General features: G+C 37.4%; 1 protein-coding gene and 1 long non-coding RNA gene across 15 annotated transcripts in view; one reads left to right on the forward strand and one right to left on the reverse strand.

The window, feature by feature from the left end:
• The window catches only part of DIAPH3 (diaphanous related formin 3), a 560,663-nt gene that overhangs the window by 257,430 nt on the left and 282,056 nt on the right, over positions 1 to 21,177 (forward strand). For all 14 annotated transcript variants that reach the window (XM_086328449.1, XM_086328451.1, XM_086328462.1 and 11 more), the window contains 2 exons: positions 6,992 to 7,086; positions 11,169 to 11,270. In XM_086328449.1, the coding sequence (XP_086184575.1) occupies positions 6,992 to 7,086; positions 11,169 to 11,270 (197 nt within the window). The remainder of the gene's footprint in view (positions 1 to 6,991; positions 7,087 to 11,168; positions 11,271 to 21,177) is intronic.
• LOC147361332 (uncharacterized) lies at positions 6,405 to 7,070 on the reverse strand. Its single transcript, XR_015137572.1, has 2 exons — positions 6,954 to 7,070; positions 6,405 to 6,475 (listed from the first exon to the last, which is right to left on the reverse strand). It is a non-coding gene; the product is annotated as an uncharacterized LOC147361332 (long non-coding RNA).

Below are 21,177 nucleotides of genomic sequence, written 5' to 3' on the forward strand. Positions count from 1 at the left end.
GTCTTCTGAGATACTGAATTCTGAGAAGAGTCACATGATGGTGACAAGACTCTGTCTTATCACTTAGAAGCCTAAGGTACTTTCTCTTAAATTTCTCGTAACTGAAACATTTCACAGAGTTTTGGGGAAGGATCTAAAATCTATTGATTTATTTACCTATTTGTTTAAAAATGGGTTGTGTGTGTTAGTCTCTCAGTTATGTCCAACTCTTTGGGACCCGTGGACTGCAGTCTGCCAGGCTCCTCTGTCAATGGAATTCTCCAGCAAGAGTACTGGAGTGGGTATATTTTGGGTTTCTGAAGTTTGTCCGAGTCTGGGTTCAGGGTAAAAGAATTCTAGCCATTCGAGGATGAAGAGATGGCTTGGGAGTTTTACAAGTTTCTATGCTTTACTAGATTTTTTTTGGAGTGGATATTAGAGCTGTTAAGGGGGGAAACCTGGAACCTAGAAATTAGTATAAAGGTTTAAATATTTATAAGTTCCCTTGCAGAAAACATGTATGACTGGTTCTAATATCTGCACATTCTACACTCCTTTACTGCACTCAGAACTTCCGACTGGGATCAATATAATCACATTTTAAGGGATAAGATGCATGTTAGTAAAAATATTCAGTTTAATGTGTATTTTGGATGCTTTAAATAAACATCTTATATTATTCTCCATAACTTTTAAATACAGTGTTTTAAAGATCTGTGCTTCTCTTTTGATTTGTGTGTTATGCATTAGTTCATTTTCAACTCTTGTGTAATTTACTTGCTGTTCAGTTCAGTTCAGTCGCTCAGTCGTGTCCGACTCTTTGCGATCCCATGAACTGCAACAGGGCAGGCCTCCCTGTCTATCACCAACTACTGGAGTTTACCCAAACTCATATCCATTCTACCATTCTTGCCCTTAGTTATGGCAAATGTTTTCCCAAAAGGTTATTCATAAGCAAAACCCCCCCCATATTTCAGTCTTTATAAATATATGTTATTTTAATCATGGAATAATACCTGAAAGTAGTGGATGAATTACAAATATAGAAGAAAGTTAAGTAAGTTATATCTATCTGCAAAGTTGATTTTTCTATTCAAATTTAACTTGTCTTTCATATATTATTGTTAAACATGTATTATTAGTTATAAATAGCATGGGTAACTAATGTTGCTTATATTTATATGATTAGATAACTGTGTAAGTGAGATCATAGAGGTGTTTCATCCGCAAAGTTAGGGGCTTCCCAGGGCTGCTGTCGCTACTGAAACCAGTGGCAAGTTCAGGGGTCCCCAGGACCACTCTTAAGGTTGATGATTTGTTTGAAGGACTCATAGAATTGACTGACCGCTGTTTTACTCATGGTTATTACAGCAAAGTGATACAGAGGGAAAGGCCCGTGGGGCAAACGGCAAGAGGGAAGAGGCCCGTGGGGCCGAGTCCAGGAGAGCTGTAAGCATGGTGTTGCAGTTGTCCTCTCCCACTGGTGACAAGGACAGCACTGGCTTCTCCCAGCAGTGATGGGGGACACTTCTCACAGGTTATTGCCAGCAGGGACCCAAGCCTTGGTATTTAGTTTGCACTGGGTCTTGATATAGCTGATTCCCCCATATGTTTGACCTTAGTTTCCAGACCCTCCACAGTTCAGGCTAATACTCTGTGGCCCAAAGCTCCTAGTAAACAGACACTCTTACTAAGTAGGACATTCCAAGGGCTTACAGAGTACCTCATAGGAGCCAGACCTCACTTGGGTAAACTTAATCGTTTGCCACACAGTAAGAATCTGCCTACAGGAGACCTGGGTTAGATTCCTGGGTTGGGAAGATCCCCTGGAGAAGGGAATAGCAACCCACTCCCGTATTCTGGCCTGGAGAATTCCACGGATAGAGGGGCATGGTGGGCTACAGTTCATGAGATTGCAAAGGGTTGGACGTGACTGAGCTGCTAACACTTTCATTACTACTATGGGAGCCTGGTAGGCTGCCCTCTGGGGGGTCGCACAGAGTCGGACACGACTGAAGCGACGTAGCAGCAGCAGCAGCATGGCCGCTTTGGGGCTGCAGTAGTAGAATTGAGTAGCTGTGACAGATTGTGTAGGCTCATAAAACCTAAAATATTTACCAATGTGGTCATTTATAGAAAAAGTTTGGTAACCTCTACTTTGAGTATAGCGCTTCCCTGGAGTGGTAAAGAATTTGCTTGCTAATACAGGAGACATGGGTTCCATCCCTGGGTTGGGAAGATCCCCTGGAGAAGGAAATTTGCCTGGGAAATCTCATGGGCACAGGAGCCTGGCAGGCTGTAGTCTATTGGACATGACCTAGCAACTGAACAACAACAACTGCTACTATAAGTATATACCGGTTCTGCATTTGTACCAGTTTTCTCTTCCAATATCAGAGCTTTTCAATGTTCCCATTCTACCACCCCTCTAATACTTGGAGTTTTACAAGAAGCTAGTGTAGCTTTAAAGAAAAAAAAATACCGTGTTTAGGACTTGTTTAGCTTCATTGTTCTGATGATTTGTCTGTCTCTAAAATTTTGGAAAGTGACATTTTCTTTTTAAATACGCTTCGTCCCTGGTGTGTGTGTGTGTGTTCCTTCCAGAACTCCAAGACGACATTTGTAGGTGTCCATACTCATATTCCATGTCTCTTAACTTAGTATTTTTCCATCTCCTTGTCTTTGTGGTTTGGAGAACATCTCTGCTTATGTTACCTGTTTTCTCTTTATCTGATGTCTAATCCATATGAATTTTCTACTTCAGTAGCTAGATATGCATATTTTTAAAGATTTTTTTTTCTCCCTCAAATACTTGTTTCTTTATAATACAGTTCTTTTGTTTCCTACTCAATGTTTCAAACTTTTGTTTCATTTCTTTAAGTATTTTTTTCATTTTCTCCAGGTTTTCTAATTTCCTTTCTTTTGGGATAGATCAGAAAAGGATTTAAAGATTAAAGTAAAAATAACTTTTAAAAAACATTTCAAAGTTCTCTCCACTTTGCCATGCCGCCTGAAATAAAAACTATGATTTATTTCTCCCTCAATTATTATGTTATGCTTCCATGTAATTCTTTCCTTTTAATCTTTTTTTAAAGATACTCTTTATTTTTTATTGGAGGATAATTGCTTTACAATTTTGTGGTAGTCTCTGCTGTACATCATCACAAGTCAGTCACAATTTTATATATATATAAAATACAGAGTTTTTTATTATGAAATTTAAAAGTATTATTGAGAATTCAACATTTTTTACATTTTTTATACCTGGTATGGGCTTCCCTGGTGACTCAGATGGTAAAGACTCTGCTTTCAGTGCAGGAGACCCAGATTCGATCTCTGCGTTCAGAATATCCCCTGGAGAAGGGATCTGTCTGCTCTGTCCATGGAATTCTCCATGGGATTCTCCAGGCAAGCCTCAGTATTCTTTTCTGGAGAATTCCATGGACAGAGGAGCCTAGCAGGCTATAGTCCATGGGGTCAGAAAGAATCAGACACATATAAAATAAAAAACTCCCTCTTGAGCCTCTCTCAATTCCACGCCTCTAGGTCATCATAGAGCGCCAGGCTGAGCTCCCTCTGTTATATAGCAGCTTCCTTCTAGTTATCCATTTTACTAGATAGGAGTGTATATATGGTAATGCTACTTTCTTAGTTTTTCTACCCGCCCTTTTCCCCACTGTAGCCACCAGACCATTCTCTATGAATGCTTCTCCATTTCTTCTCTGTAAATAGTAGTGTTTTTCTAGATTCCATATTATGCATTAATATACAATATTTGTTTTTCCTTTTCTGACTTATTTCACTCTGTATAACAGGCTCTAGGTTTATCTACCTCCCTGCAACTGACTCAGATTCATCCCTCCATGGACATGGGTTTGGGTGGACTCTGGGAGTTGGTGATAGACAGGGAGGCCTGGCGTGCTGCAGTTCGTGGGGTCACAGAGTCACACAACTGAGCAACTGAGCTGAACTGAACTGAACCACAACTTCCTTATCTGTTTATCTGTTGATCCTTTTAATCTTTTTATTTAATATTAAAACCTTTTCTACAATTTGTTATTGTGTCCATAGTTAGGTTTCAAATAGAATTTATTGTTTCTCAAAGGGAGTTTTAAGGATTGTGATTAATCTTACTAATCCTTCTAAACTTGCAATCCAGATAATATCTTAGCAATTTACCTTCTCAGTTTGCTTATTTCTGATGTTTAACAAACTACATATTATTCGTTGGTCATTTTTTCTTGCTGTTTTGAGTTATCATACATTTTTCTCATTTGGACCTCACTGTATTCTGAATGAACTGGGGAAAAGCCTTCTGAATTTTGAGGCACATTCATCCCATTGTTTTAGGTGATTTGACATGAGTGTTTTCTTTTTATTTTGTCAGATATAAGTCTTTTCATATGTTTTTTCATTGATTATTATGAGTAAATTCTATAATCATAAATGAGCTAATTTTCCATGTTCAATTTCTTTTAGTATTCGTATGTTAATGTTTGGACTTCTCTTGTGGCTCAGCTGGTAAAGAATCCATCCTCCTGCAATGTGGCAGACCTGGGTTTGATCCCTGGGTTGGGAACATCCCCTGGATAAGGGAACGGCTACCCACTCTAGTATTCTGGCCTGGAGAATTCTGGCCTGGGTCACAAAGAGTCGGACACAACTGGGCGACCTTCACTTCATTTCATATTAATGTTTACATTTAATCCTAGGATCATATGCAACTTGCTTTATTCATGATGTATAGATTTAGATTTTATTCCCTCTCGGTTATTCATTAATTATCTCTTTAAGATCATATAATATTTTTGTGCTTTCTGGTGTCTACTAATGGGTTATCCTTTAGTAATTCCAGAAATCTCTTTTGCAGTATCATTTAGCTCATTTGTTCCTTCTTGTTCTTGCATTATTGAAGATTATACATATTATTATTTCTGGCAGCATATCCCACATTTATAACTGTTGAGTTCAATATGTGTGAATGAAGCTGATGATAAGAACACAAATGATGTTCTTATTATTCATCTCTAGTTGATCCATGGAATCCTCAGGAATATAGTCTTACTCCAAGAAAGAAGCATCATGTTTTCTCAATTTCATGAAAAATAGTGTTTTTATATGAAAATACCTACAAATAAATGATAACAAGTTTGGTATATAAAAGTAGTGGGTAGTGGTAATGAGGTCTGAGTGTGTTCAAGAAGTAACATCTATCACTGGAGAAAAGAAACAATAGTAGTAGAATAAGGGGGAACCAGTAAAACATTAAATCTAATGCTCTGAAAATATTCTTATACACTTCAGTAACTTTTGAGAAGATCATTGGGTTTGAACATGTATGTATGTACGATGTATGAGGTAGGCGTGAGTTAGTTGATCAGTGTGTCTGATTCTTTCTGACCCCATGGACTGTAACCCACCAGGCTCCTCTGTCCATGGAATTAGTGGATGTATATGGCAGTGGATAGTGGAAGAATAGTGGCTAGCTGCTGGTATTCTTGCCTGGAGAATTCCACGGACAGAGGCGCCAGATCCCTTTTCCAGGAGATCTTCTCCACCTAGAGATCAAACCCGGGTCTCCTGCATTGCAGTCAGATTATCATCTGAGCCACAGGGAAGCCCATGTGAGGTATAAAAAATGTAAATAGTGTTGAATTCTCAATAATACCATTTTATCCCTTCTAGTCCATTTGGATAGTTTCCATTAAAATTTGTGTTCTAATATTGCATATTTAAGCTTTAGTTCTATGCAGAATGTATTTCTCTGGCATATTGTCTGAACATGAGGGTGCTCTTATGACTTGTAAAAGTGTTGTGCACTGCTTAGCAGTTTTTTTGTTTTAATTGGAGGATGATTGCTTTACAATATCGTGATTGTTTCCGCCATACGTCAGCATGAATCAGCCATTTGTGTACATGTGTCCCCTCCCTCCTGAACCTCCCTCTGCCTCCCTCCCACCCCACCCCTCTAGGTTCTCACGGAGCACTGACTTTGGGCTCCCTGAATCATACAGCAGATTCCCACTGGCTATTTATTATATCTGAAAATGTTTGTTTCAATGTTACTCTCTCAAATCGTCTCACCCTTTCCTTGCCCCACTGTGTACAAAAGTCTGTCCTTTATGCCTGCATCTCCTTTGTTTCCCTGAAAATAGGATCATCAGTACCAGCTTTCTAGATTCCATAGATATGCATTAATATTTGTCATTCTCCATCTGACTTACTTCACTCTGTATAATAGGCTATAGGTTCAGCCGTCTAATTAGAACTGACTGAAATGCATTTCTTTTTATAGCTGAGGAATATTCCATTGTGCATATGTACCACAACTTCTTTATACATTCATCTGTCAGTGGACATGTAAGTTGCTTCCATGTCCTGGCTACTGTAAATAGTGCTGTGGTGAACATTGGGGTACATGTGTCTTTTTCCATTATGGTTCCATGAGGGTATATCCCCAGTAGTGGGGTTGCTGGGTCATATGTTAAGCAATTTTCTGGAAAAAAAAAAAACAAAACTTTTTTAAACTATTTAGTAAGGGCAGAAGATATTATGTAGACTAATAACACACACGTCTAGATAAATATTATGTGTACATATTGGGGTTTTATGGTTCTTTTCATTACAATATGATACCTCTATAGTGTACTAATCCATTTCAGTTTTTAAAAAATCATATCAAAATTGGCACATTCCTATATTAGGCTAGTAACTAAGGATTAAAAATCATCCTCAGAACCAACATAATAATATAGAACTGTTGTTTAAATGTAGTTCTAAAACTGAGGAAGAGTAAGAAATGTGTTACTGAAAGATTCCTCCACAGTAGTTATATTGAGTATTTAAAATTTCTCTTTTTATGAATCATTTTTTATTTTATATTTAGAAGTACATCTCAGATTCTTTTCTTACATCTGTAAAGCAGTTATCCTTCAATTAAAAATAAATAAATTAAAAAAATATTCTTTTCTTACCTTCTTTACTATGGCTCTTTTTTTTCCCCTCCTCTTAGCAATCTTCCTGAGCTCTTTCCGGGTGCCATACGAGGAAATCAAAATGATGATATTGGAAGTGGATGAAACACAGTTGGCAGAGTCTATGATTCAGGTAAACAAACAGACAGCTTAAATTCCTATATTTCATTGCAGGCTTCTCATTAAGCAGAAATCTGTAAGTGAAGCAAAATTATTAAACCAAATCATTCAACTGGAAAATCTTCGCTGCATAATTACTTTTAGCATAAGTTCTGCGTTGCCAGGAGATAGAGCTTTGCATGTTCTTGTAACTGCAAACTAAATATAATGCTATCAAATGATTACATTTCAGTTATTTTAAATGACTGTTTCTGAAAGGCAGATTGTTTACTTTTACATATATGTATTTTTTTTTTACAGTTAAGTCTAATAATATGCTAATTTAAATTTGTTTGTATGACTTATAAAGTCATACATGACTTGGGCTTGTATGACTTATAAAGTTGTATTTTTGTTTGGTAAAGAAGATTGAGGGAGTTTTCTCTTTATTTAGAATTACTGTTACTAACAACCCTTACTTGAGTCATTTGTGTTTCCATGAATACTAGAAATTGTTTGCATAGTATTCTCAGTCATTCAGAAGGCTGGAACTTCTTGGTTTTTTCCGTCCTGTCTTCTAAATGTGGTGTAAATATATAATCCCATCAGTGACTTTTGCTAAGTCTCAGACTCTTTAAACTACTTAACTCAACAACCTTTGTTCAAGCTTGTTTTTCTTCCAGCAGTTTCTCATAGTTTTTGTCTTTATTCCTTTTGATTGTGTATGTGCTTTATTCCTGGGATTAGATTTCCAAGTTCTTCCACTAAAATGTTTCTACTTAATGCATATGTAGTTTTTATAATGCATTTGTAAGTATTATAAATATATAAATATTTATATTTAGACAGTAGCTTTTAACTTGATTATATAAATATTTTGCACGATCATGTCTTCTTGTTTGAGTGGAAAAACGTTTGGATTTTAAAATTCATGTCCGAAGAATATTCAGTTCCACATAATTTATTAACATATTACTTCTTTATTACTGTTTTAACAATTTACCACAAATTTAGTGGCTTACTATAAAACAAATATATTGCATTTTTGTAGCACAGAAGTCTGGTGTGGCCTTACTGTGCCAGAGTCCAGGTGTTAGCCGACTTGCATTCCTCTCTGGAGGCTTCAAGCTGTTTTTGTTTTCCAGCCCCTGTGACTGCCCGCATTCCTTGGCTGGTGGACACACTCCTTCATTTTTTCTCAGCCAGTGTCTTTGAAGCTCTGTTCCTCTGTTCACAGAAACCTTGTAGAGGTGGCCTCTGTTCACATCTTCCTCTTACTATTGTGCTCTCCCTCTTCCACTTTTTATGACCTTTGTGGTTATATTGGGCACATCCGGATAATCCAGGATAATCTCTCTGGTTTAGGGTGAGCTGATAGCAACTTAATTCCATTTTAAACCTTGGTTCCCTTTGTTGTGTAAGTTAATATTTAATAAGTTCAGGGAATTAAATGAAGAGCTCTTAGTGGGGTTGGGTCATCATTCTGCTTACCACACTTGGTAAATATAAATCCAGTCTTATGAATTGAAAATCTAAAAATTTACTGTGGACATATGCAAAATCTTTATATATTCATTAAAAAATAAGAATTTCATGCTGTTTGAAGTCTTATTTTTAATTTTAAAAATACTTTCTAATTGTACAGTGAAGAACTTGCCTATTTTGAACAGAGCATAGAAAAAGCAGTACTTTGTTAATAATCATTAATTAATTTAGCACATATTTTATAGTGTCTACCATATAAAGGAATGGTGTTAGGCTCACTCAGGTATAGGCTTGATCAGACACAAACTTTACCTTTGTAGAGTTTATAGTGTGGCAAGGGAGATGGCATTTATATATATATATATATATATACACACACACACACACACATATATATGCATATATATGATTATAATACAAGGTAAACCTGGCTGTATTGAGATTGTTAGACCTAGATAATATGTGAGGTATGTGAATGTGTGTGAGTGTGTGTATGTGTTAGTTGCTCAGTCATGTCCAAGTCTGCGACCCCATGGATAGTAGCCCGCCAGGCTCCTCTGTTCATGGGATTCTCCAGGCAAGAATACAGAGTGGGTTGCTGTTCTCTTCTCCAGGGGATTTTCCTGACCCAGGGATCAAACTCAGGTCTCCCGCATTGCAGACAGGTTCTTTATTGTCTGAGCCACCAGGGAAGCCTGAATGTGTGTGTAAAGGTCCCTAAAGGTTGAAATTAGTTCAGTTCAGTTCAGTCACTCAGTCGTGTCTGACTCTTTGCAACCCCAGGGACTGTAGCACGCCAGGCCTCCCTGTCCATCACCAACTCCCGGAGCTTACTCAAACTCATGTCCAACGAATCGGTGATGCCATCCAACCATCTCATCCTCTGTCATCCCCTTCTCCTCCTGCCCTCAGTCTTTCCCAGCATCAGGGTCTTTTCAAATGCGTCAGCTCTTCACATCAGGTGGCCAAAGTATTGGAGTCTCAGCTTCAGCATTAGTCCTTCCAGCAGAAGGATCCTGTGAGAGAAAAGCTGTGTGGGGCAACTTTGAAGACTTTATTTTGAAAGGAACTTAGGATGGGAAATATGATAAGGGGAACACAAAGAAATGTTGGGCCTGTAATTTTACAAATCTAATAGTTTTATTACTTTAGAAAACAAAAATAATGAAGTAAAAAAAGTAATGAATTTGTGATGAAAGATTAAAATTTAAGTATGTATTAACTAAAAATATTCACTAAAAATATTAACTAAGATGATTTTATGGTTATCTAAAAAGATGCTGAAGAAATTCAGTGTAATAAATAGGTCAGCTGTCAACTAGAAAGATTAAAAAAAACCGAGTCTTTTATTAATAACCGAGTCTTCTGGTCTTAGGCAGTTTTTCTGAGAGAAACTTCTATTTATAAGGGAAAATCATATTTTTTTATTGTTTTTATTCAGTTTGGTAGTATTAATGTTGAATATTTTTTTAGAGATAATCTTAAATTGCCACTTTTTTGTTTTTGGCTAGTCAATCAAGTTTTTGTCCAAAGGTACATAGTGAGTGAAAAACTTGTTCTTTGATCTAACTCTTTGATACATAACATTCTCTAACATTATTTTTTAACTAATAACACCATTGGGGATTTTTTTTTTCCTTAAATATATTTCCTTATATATTTTTTTTTCCTTAAATATATTTCCTAAAATATATATATTAAAGCCTCGCATGGTATAGGCTTAATTATAATTTGAATTTGACTTTGGGCTTGTACAGAGTTTGCTTATGCTGTAATTTGGAATTGTGAGCACCAACCATTATTTTTTTCTTAATTTTAATGTCAGTATACTAATTTGCTATAATACTATTATTGTCAATCATATTTTGATACAGAGGATCTATATAGACTTTGTCAAAGGGATGGTTTAATCATTTAAGTTCTAACAAGGAAGCATAATTATATGTATTCCCTTTCTGAGCTGAAGATGATTGAGGCAAAGGACCATTGACAGCCATGGCACTTAAGTTCTCTCTGTATTCTTTTATCTGCAAGGTTCATCATCCTGTGTCTTCAATGCCTTTTCAAGTTTTCTTTCACATCAGAAAAGTTAGGTTGTCTTGTTTAGATATCTTCATTTTTATTATTAAAACTGTAATCATATTAGTTAAATCTTGCAAGTGCTGTCATTAGAATTCCCTTGATTTCGTTTCTATTCTTTCTCTTGCCTGTTAGAAGCAATATGATATCTTTTGTCCCCCTGAGTGAAGTGCTAAAAAATGTTTGGTTTTGCCTGAAATTTTCTGACATTTAATTGCCAATAGCTGAAATGTAATTGATCACATTTATCCAGGTGAGAAAGCTGTTCCTTTGGTATAGATTGAATTCTCCTTTCTCAATTATATAGCTAATCAAATAAACATTGAGTAGTGCTTGATTTGAATATGTAATAATCCTGGATAGAGAAGAGGAAAATTAGTTGCTTTCAAGATACAGAGACGAAAGCTTAAGGCTTAATATTTGGGAATTTAACTAGAAATAAAACTGAAGATTAACTTGGTCAATGATTTCCTTCTCACAGTTTATTAATAAATTTTCCTAGAATTTAAGAAGCACATTAATGAAGATATTTTCTTTTGGTTTTACTTTTAGAACTTAATAAAGCATCTTCCCGATCAAGAACAGTTGAATTCACTGTCTCAGTACCAGAGTGAATATAGCAACCTATGTGAACCCGAGCAGTTTGCTGTCGTGGTGAGTACCCTGTCAGCTCTCTGGAGGGGACGTCTGTGCTGTGCACAGAGGAAACAGAATGTGAGGCTTTTCACGTGAGTACTATTCACAAGCATTCAACGTCCACCTTGCTTTTCTTCTTAACCTGAGGATATTTATGGAAAATTATCTTGATTTTAAAATGCATGTTGAAATTCTAACCATAAATGAAATCTAAGGAGTTCTTTCAAAAGTACAAACGTGATTTTTTATCTTTTCTATTTAATGTGAAAATGTAAAATGAAACCTGCACTCCTACGACTAGAGTGGATTGTGCTTTATTCTTGAGCAGTGTGTTCTAACATATCGCAAGAGTAGCTTCACTTTCTCATTCTACTCAATCACTTCAGTTCCTCTCATGTTTTAAACTCTAAAATTAGAAATACAATTTCTTTTTGGCAATGAGGATGAAAAAATGAATGCATTTTATAAAATCTTCAAGACTTCCAGCCTCCAATTTTATAGAAGTTGGGATCTAAAGAGATGAAAAAAGACTTTCCAATGTTATATGTTAGCTCTATTGCAACATGAATTTAAGATTTTTATCAAGTTTTCTTTTCTCCTGCTCTTACCTTCTACCATTAAATTATCATGTTGACATTGGGTACCTCAGCCATCATGATGATGTTTAAAGTACTATTTCATTTTTTTCTAATATATAAGATTTTTTTTCCCTAGAGTCTTCAGCTATATTATTACCAACCTCCAGGGACGTGGTAGTATTATATTTCTATAATTCTGAAAGCTTGGATTGGATTACTAAAGGACTGTGTTTACATACTATTATTTGTCATGTTATTGACACTTGATTTTAAACTTCTTCCTGTCTCTTCATAAATCCAATCTACTCAGCTCTCTCTGCAGTGACTCTCCTGCCCCCAAAGTTCACAGACTCAGATTAGAAAGAAAAAAAAGGCAGGTTTTTCCTCTTCATAGCCCTGTAATTTTTATTATAAAACTTTTAAACAAATGCTATTTTTTTAACCCGAGTCTCTCCAGAGAGCTCTTTTATCCTCTTGTCTCTCTCTCTCTCTTTCTTTATTTTCTTGTTTATTTTCTGTCACCTGATCAGTCTTTCTCTTGATCCCTGTGACACAATATCTTCCATATAAGACAAGAGAGAATTTGCGTTACATTTTTAACCACAAGCTGCTTAGATTTTTGATGTTTGTTCGTCCTTTTTGACTCTTGAATGAAAATCATAGCATGTAAAATTACAATTTTAAAATATTCCTATCCATGTTAAATATGAAACACAAACTTATATGAAAATATCTGCTTACCAAGAAACTCTTTATGTTGCATATCATCACAGAGATTTAAAACTATTCTCATGTTTTTCCTGGTGATTGTCACAGAAGAATGAACTCTAACTTGGAGATGTTTTAGGTTTATTTAAATAGCCAGGTTATGGCTGCCTTTGAAAAACGAGGATTCCCGTCAAAGAGGCATGACTTACAAGTGTTGTACTTAGAGGGGTCAGAAAGTTAAAATAAGTATATTCCCAGATACCAGGGCTTTAGACATGGTAATTTTGATTTTAAGACAGAAATAGTTTCAGCACATGTCAATGCAAACTTGACCTTGACTCTACACATTCTGTGCTGATCATAACTGACTACAAATGGAATATAAAGAGAACAAGAGTGATACTGTTGAAAACCATCTGCTATTATCTGTTGATTATGAACATTTCTAAAAATACTATTTCAAGTTCTGGTTTGTGTTACACTAACATCTTAGAACTGGACATGGAACAACAGACTGGTTCGAAATAGGAAAAGGAGTATGTCAAGGCTGTATATTGTCACCATGCTTATTTAACTTATATGCAGAGTACATCATGAGAAACGCTGGACTGGAGGAAACACAAGCTGGAATCAAGATTGCCGGGAGAAATATCAATAACCTCAGATATGCAGATGACACCACCCTTATGGCAGAAAGTGAAGAGGAACTCAAAAGCCTCTTGATGAAAGTGAAAGTGGAAAGTGAAAAAGTTGGCTTAAAGCTCAACATTCAGAAAAGGAAGATCATGGCATTCGGTCCCATCACTTCAGGGCAGATAGATAGGGAAACAGAGGAAGCAGTGTCAGACTTTACCTTTTTGGGCTCCAAAATCACTGCAGATGGTGACTATAGCCATGAAATTAAAAGACGCTTACTCCTTGGAAGGAAAGTTATGACCGACCTAGACAGCATATTGAAAAGCAGAGACATTACTTTGCCAACAAAGGTCCGTCTAGTCAAGGCTATGGTTTTTCCTGTGGTCATGTATGGATGTGAGAGTTAGACTGTGAAGAAGGCTGAGTGCCGAAGAATTGATGCTTTTGAACTGTGGTGTTAGAGAAGACTCTTTAGAGTCCCTTGGACTGCAAGGAGATCCAACCAGTCCATTCTGAAGTAGATCAGCACTGGGATTTCTTTGGAAGGAATGATGCTAAAGCTGAAACTGCAGTACTTTGGCCACCTCATGCAAAGAGTTGATTCATTGGGAAAAAACTCTGACGCTGGGAGGGATTGGGGGCAGGGGAGAAGGGGACGCCAGAGGATGAGATGGCTGGATGGCATCACTGACTCTATGGACGTGAGTCTGAGTGAATTCCGGAAATTGGTGATGGACAGGGAGGCCTGGCGTGCTGCGATTCATGGGGTCACAAAGAGTCAGACACAACTGAGCGACTGAACTAAACTGAATATCTTAGAATATATTTGTTTTGATGAAGAAAGAAAGACAGTTGAAGAAAAATGTGAAGTTTTATATGAAGTTTTTTGGGGGAAGTGGGTAGCAAATAGTAATATTCTTCACTTCATCTTTTTTTCCATTCCAGTTTTTCACCATTTTCAGTCTGGCTCTCTACTTCTCAAACCCCCACGCATCACCCAAAAGACAGGAAAACTTTCGTAAAGTTCTATACAGTTGAGAGTTACCCCCAAAATGATGAACCACATGTGATGCCTGATGTTTTCTATTCTTTCTAATTTAAAAACTCAGTGAGTTCACTAATTGATTAAAGAGTGATGTCTTTTCAGCTTATCAACATTATATAAATTATACCATAATTTGGTTTTAAGAAATTGATTATAATTACCACGTGTATTTTTTAAAGATTCTCATAATGCTGTTTCATTTTTAAAGTAATAAGCTTAGTATACTTGTATATATATTGAAGATGGGCTGTTAACTAGAGGTAAACTAAACTGCAGATTCCTACAAGACTTTGCTCTCATAGAAAAACCCTTACTTATTGACTAAACCTATATTTAAAGTGCTAATCATTTCTGGCTGAAAAATCTTCAGAGTCACAAACAAGAAAGAGTCAGAGGTGGTCATTCCACCCCAAATAGGATCGAAACTTGCCTTTTTACTTGTTTTTATCGTAGATAGACTGGTGTTAACTGTTTCATCTTCAGGTTCTGTGCACTGATACTGTCATTTCTAACATTGTTTTCATTTTTATAGAAATCAGTTAAAACCCTGCAGTTATTTTCGTTGCCAGTTTACATTTTTGTTTTATCCCATTATGTAAATTCATTAATTTGATTCATATGAATTACAGATGTAGTCTATTTAAATAAACACTCAAATTTGATACAGTGGATAAAGTTACTAAAGTTGTTTGCATTATATAATCTGCTTTAATTCCACACAAGAATTATGTAAAACAGCAAACAAACAAAATCCAGCTTACCTGGAAGTCAGTGTTTGTCTCTATTATTTCTGTTTCATAGAAAGGTGGTTTGTGAAAGTAACACATCCAAACTGCTGGTAATCAATGTCAATTAAAGGCCAAATAGAAGCTACTTCCTTGGCCATCTAGTGGTTAAGACTCCAACCTTCCAATACAGGGGGCGTGGATTTGATCCCCTCTCAGGTAACTAAGGTCCTACATGTTCTGTGGTGTGTCCCAAAATACCAAATATATAAAACACAACATGTAAATTAGAAGTATGTTCTACTTTTGTCATATATTACTTACATACAAGTATCTGGGTCATGGAAAAAGCAAGAGAGTTCCAGAAAAACATCTATTTCTGCTTTCTTGACTATGCCAAAGCCTTTGACTGTATGGATCACAATAAACTGTGGAAAATTCTGAAAGAGATCGGAATACCAGACCACCTGACCAGCCTCTTCAGAAACCTATATGCAGGTTAGGAAGCAGCAGTTAGAACTGGACATGGAACAACAGACTGGTTCCAAATAGGAAAAGGAGTACGTCAAGGCTGTATATTGTCACCATGCTTATTTAACTTATATGCAGAGTACATCATGAGAAATGCTGGGCTGGAAGAATCCCAAGCTGGAATCAAGATTGCCAGGAGAAATACCAATAACCTCAGATATGCAGATGACACCACCCTTATGGCAGAAAGTGAAGAGGATCTAAAAAGCCTGTTGATGAAGTTGAAAGAGGAGAGTGAAAAAGTTGGCTTAACAGAAAACGAAGATCATGGCATCTTATCCCATCACTTCATGGGAAGTAGATGGGGAAACAGTAGAAACAGTGTCAGACTTTAGTTTTTTGGGCTCCACAATCACCGTAGATGGTGATTGCAGCCATGAAATTAAAAGATGCTTACTCCTTGGAAGGAAAGTTATGACCGGCCTAGACAGTATATTAAAAAGCAGAGACATTACTTTGCCAACAAAGGTCCGTCTAGTCAAGGCTATGGTTTTTTCAGTGGTCATGTATGGATGTGAGAGCTGGACTGTGAAGAAAGCTGAGTGCCAAAGAATTGATGCTTTTGAATTGTGGTGTTGGAGAAGACTCCTGAGAGTCCCTTGGACTGCAAGGAGATACAACCAGTCCATTCTAAAGGAGATCAGTCCTGGGTGTTCTTTGCAAGGACTGATGCTAAAGCTGATACTCCAGTACTTTGCACACCTCATGCGAAGAGTTGACTCATTGGAAAAGACTCTGATGCTGGGAGGGATTGGAGACAGGAGGAAAAGGGGATGACAGAGGATGAGATGGCTGGATGGCATCACCGACTTGATGGACATGAGTGTGAGTGAGCTCTGAGAGTTGGTGATGGGCAGGGAGACCTGGCGTGCTGTGATTCATGGGGTCGTAAAGAGTCAGACACGACTGAATGACTGAACTGAACTGAACTGAGTGGTCTATCGAGTATGATATTCATATATACTATTCAGAAATGTGTGAATATCCATTAAATTGTATGTCCCTTATGTTTTCTTGGAGAAGGCAATGGCACCCCACTCCAATACTCTTGCCTGGAAAATCCCATGGATGGAGGAGCCTGGTAGGCTGCAGTCCATGGGATTGCTAAGAGTCGGACATGACTGAGGGACTTCACTTTCACTTTTCACTTTTGGAGAAGGAAATGGCAACCCACTCCAGTATCCTTGCCTGGAGAATCCCAGGGATGGTGGAGCCTGGTGGGCTGCCGTCTGTGGGGTCACACAGAGTTGGACACGACTGAGGCGCCTTAGCAGTAGCAGTATGTTTTCTTTGAAACACTAAACCGTTTACTATGTCTATATTCTCTCCACATTTCCTATAATACAGTTTACATATCCACTTTTATTTATTTCTCCCTTGAAGTTGAAGCAAAGTTCTTTAATCCTGATATTATCTCTATTCTTTAAAAAATAGTCTTAATGCAGGCGAGCTGTATCTCGGTACTTTTATGGTACTAAACGTTTAATTGCTCATCTTATTTATGTTTTTTCCCAGTAATTCAGAATCTTAAGTTGCGTCCCTGAACTTATTCTTGCAGCCCTTCTAGCTGAAGCCTTGGCAAGTTTGAGCAGGACAGTCCCCAGGTGTGGGAGGTGGCCCTGCTGATGCTTGTAGTCTAGTAGTGCTGTTGACATGGTGATAGCTGGTACCTTTTAGAACTGATAACCCAGTGCTACGAATTCAGGACCTAGGAGTTTATTGATATTATTGACTTGTTTTGTGGCTGATAGCTATGCTTTCCAGGAAATTTTGGCATAAGGAAAAAAGAACACGTCAAATAGTCTGAACAAGCTGTCATTTAATTCTCAGACCAAGTGTTCTATTCAAATGATATTTTGTTATTTTAGAGATGGGTTCTGAGAAGTGGTCCATCTTTATATCGTTTTGTGTACTGTGAAATGAATGAGACAATTTACAGTGAGTTTTATTTGTTGATTTAGGTTTTGGGCTCCCCTGATAGCTCAGTTGGTAAGGAATCCACTTGCAATGCTGGAGACTTGGGTTCGATCCCTGGTTTGGGAAGATCCCCTGGAAAAGGGGAAGGCTACCCACTCCAGTATTCTGGCCTAGAGAATTTCGTGGACTGTTTATAGTCCATGGGGTCGCAAAGAGTCCAGTCACGACTGAGCTAGTTTTACTTTCTAGGTTTTGGGCAGAAGACATTGAATACTAACCAATGTGCTAAATTTGAAACATTGTTTTCCCTAGACAGTCCAGTATAAAACTCTTTGTTGAGAAATTGTTTCATATTTGGAATGCCCTAGTCTCATGCTTTATTCAGCTTAATTTTCTATCAGTAATATTACAAAAGGAAAATATACTGCTTAGAAACTCTCATTGGATCAGTTAGCTGTCTTTTTTCTTGGATTCCTTATTTTTCCTCTCAGCCTTACTATCTCCTTGTTTATTTCCCTCAAATACTGCCTGCTCATCAAAGGCTGGTTTCTGTTGAAAGAACCTGATTTTAGTTGTATGACTGTATTTTTTTATATTTGCAGTCATCTTTTGATCAATAAGCCATTAGGCAAAATCACTGTGCTCACAGTGGTACGGTTGGTTAACTGTGTGAGAAGTAAGATACGTAAATATTCAATGGGATCACAAGATTTAGCTGAAGCTTAGAAAGAGGCCTAAAATTTGCATTTGAAACTCGGTATACTAGAATTTCTTTGATTAAAAATTCTAAGCTTTTGAGTATTTGTATCCACATTATTTAGTTCTTTTAAGCTGCCAATTCTTCAAAGCAATTGTAGTGTTTTTAGGAAATTGAATTGAACAAATGTTTTGTTTGTGTACTGTATTTTGATCTATCACCATTTGGTGTCACTGTAGGGCAGGGCTTTTAAACTTTGTGCAGTAGAGACTTTTTTATTTTTAACCAAAACATGTTGCAAGAAGTTCATGCAAATTTTCTTCCATTAAAAATGCCTCATTTTAAAATATACCTAAATATTCTTGTTATAAAACATTTAAATAACGTATAAAAATATTGAATACAATGTAGAAGTTTCCTTGTATCTCACTACCCACTGCATTCCATATAAATGATCTTTTTAAATGTTTTGCTGGCTTTCCAATCCTATTTCTTTGTATTTACAAATGTGTGCATACTCATTTGCACATTGTTCTAAAACTTCACCGTGAAATGTTTTGGAGACTTTGTTTTTATGATGTGATATTTTGAAATTCCTATATGGTATTTCATGCTGTGCTCAGTCTTGTCTGACTCTTTGTAGCCTCATGGACTATAGCCTGCCAGCCTCTTTTTCCATGAAATTTTCCAGGCAAAAATACTGGAGGAGGTTGCCATTTTTCACTTCAGGGGGCCTTCCTGACCCGAGGGCTGAACCCTTGTTTCCTAAGTCTCCTGCACTGGTTGGCGGATTCTTTACCACTGTGCCACCTACTGATATTTTGACTTTTTCTATAACTATTTCCTCAATGAAGGATGGTTAGTTTTTGTATTCCCCCAGGTTTTAAAAAAAAAATTCTGCATGCCTTGTTTGTGTATGTGTTGGGAGGGAGTGTTTTATAGAGGTTATGTGCATGAACTCTGGGTTTAAATCCTATATCAACCTTACAAGCTTTGTGATCTTGGGTAGTTGTTCATTTTCCTGTACCTCACTTTCCGTATTTGTGAAACTTACATTAGTTTCCTGTTGCTACTATAACAAAGTACCACAGACTTAGTGGCTTGAAACGAAATACATTTATTGTCTTAGAATCCTGGAGGTCAGAAGTCTGGAATGGGTCGTTAATACTGTGTTCCTCTGAGAGCTCTGGAAAGGATTTCCTCCTGGCCCTCCCTGCATTTGGCGGCTGCCACACTCCTGGCTTACCGTCTGCCATCCCACTCCCTTCTCCTTTTGTCATCTCCTTCCTTGGCTGTCTCCTCAGCTTTCATAAGGACATTGTGTTTATATTCGCTAATCTAGAATAATCAAGAGTCTTAATTTAATCACATCCACAATGTCCCTTCTGCCATGTAAGTTAACATATTCAGAAGTTTTGGGGATTAGTCTGTGACCCGATTTGGGGGAATCACGATTCTGCCAGCCTCAGGCCAGTGGTCGTGTCTGCCTCCACTACTACAGGCCAGTGGTCATGTCTATTTAATACTTCTGATGCTGGGAGGGATTGGGGGCAGAAGGAGAAGGGGATGGCAGAGGATAAGATGGCTGGATGGCATCACCGACTAGATGGCCGCGAGTTTGAGTGAACTCCGAGAGTTGGTGATGGACAGGGAGGCCTGGCGTACTGCGATTCATGGGGCCGCAAAGAGTCGGGCACGACTGAGCGACTGAACTGAACTGAACTGATACGTGTAAATCAGCTTGTAATCCAAACTCTTCTAAGGGTTAGCTTTTGTGATTAATATTATTATTTCTTTGTAAAAGTTGCAGAATTTGAATTCCTAGGTGAAAACTTCTGTTAATCTTGGTCATTCCCGCCAAGTTAACCTTCTAGAAATTATGTCAATTTATATTTTTACGAACAATATACATGAGGATTTTTGTCTTGCACCATCACTAGTACTTAATATGACCTTTTTATTCCACTTGTGATTTTATTCTTCACTCTATATTTCCAGGCTACCGAATGAGATTGACACAGTTTATTATATATTTATTGGTTATTTATACTTCTTCCTGGATTCACTTTCTTACTATATTATCTTTCTTTCCTTATAGTTTGTAGAAGCTCCTTATATAACCTATGTGTTATTCCTTTGTAAATATTTACAGATTTTCCTATCGCCTCTCACTTGTCCTTCCATGTTTATTTATGATGTCTTCTGTATCCTACGTTTTCGAAGTTTGATTATGAAAATGAATTGAAGAGTCATGTTCCTCACTCAAGGCGTATTCTGTGTTTTAGGACAAGCTCAGTCCTTTGCACATAATCCATATCAGTCGCTCAGTCATGTTAACTCTTTGCGACCCCATGAATCGAAGCACGCCAGGGCTCCCTGTCCATCACCAACTCCTGGAGTTCACCCAGACTCGTGTGCATCGAGTTGGTGATGCCATCCAGCCATCTCATCCTCTGTTGTCCCCTTTTCCTCCTGCCCCCAATTCTTTCCAGCATCAGAGTCTTTTCCAATGAGTCAACTCTTCACATGAGGTGGCCAAAGTATTGGAGTTTCAGCCTCAGCATCAGTCCTTCCAATGAACACCCAGGACTGATCTCCTTTAGAATGAACTGGTTGGATCTTCTTGCAGTCCAAGGGACTCTCAAGAGTCTTCTCCAACACCACAGTTCAAAAGCATCAATTCTTCGGCACTCAGCTTTCTTCACAGTCCAATTCTCACATCCATACATGACCACTGAAAAAACCAAAGCCTTGACTAGATGGACCTTCATTGGCAAAGTAATGTCTCTGATTTTTAATATGCTGTATAGATTGGTCATAACTTTACTTCCAAAGAGTAAGCATCTTTTAATTTCATGGCTACAATCACCATCTGCAGTGATTTTCGAGCCCCCAGAAATAAAGTCTGACACTATTTCCACTGTTTCTCCATCTATTTCCCGTGAAGTGATGGGACCAGATGCCATGATCTTAGTTTTCTGAATGTTGAGCTTTAAGCCAGCTTTTTCAGTCTCCTCTTTCACTTTCATCAAGAGGCTTTTTAGTTCCTCTTCACTTTCTTCCATAAGGGCAGTGTCATCTGCATATC

The sequence above is a fragment of the Bos grunniens genome, chromosome 12, assembly GCF_055505025.1.
Source record: "Bos grunniens cultivar Pamir isolate PY7600 chromosome 12, Bosgru_T2T1.0, whole genome shotgun sequence".
Classification (NCBI taxonomy): Eukaryota; Metazoa; Chordata; class Mammalia; order Artiodactyla; family Bovidae; genus Bos; species Bos grunniens.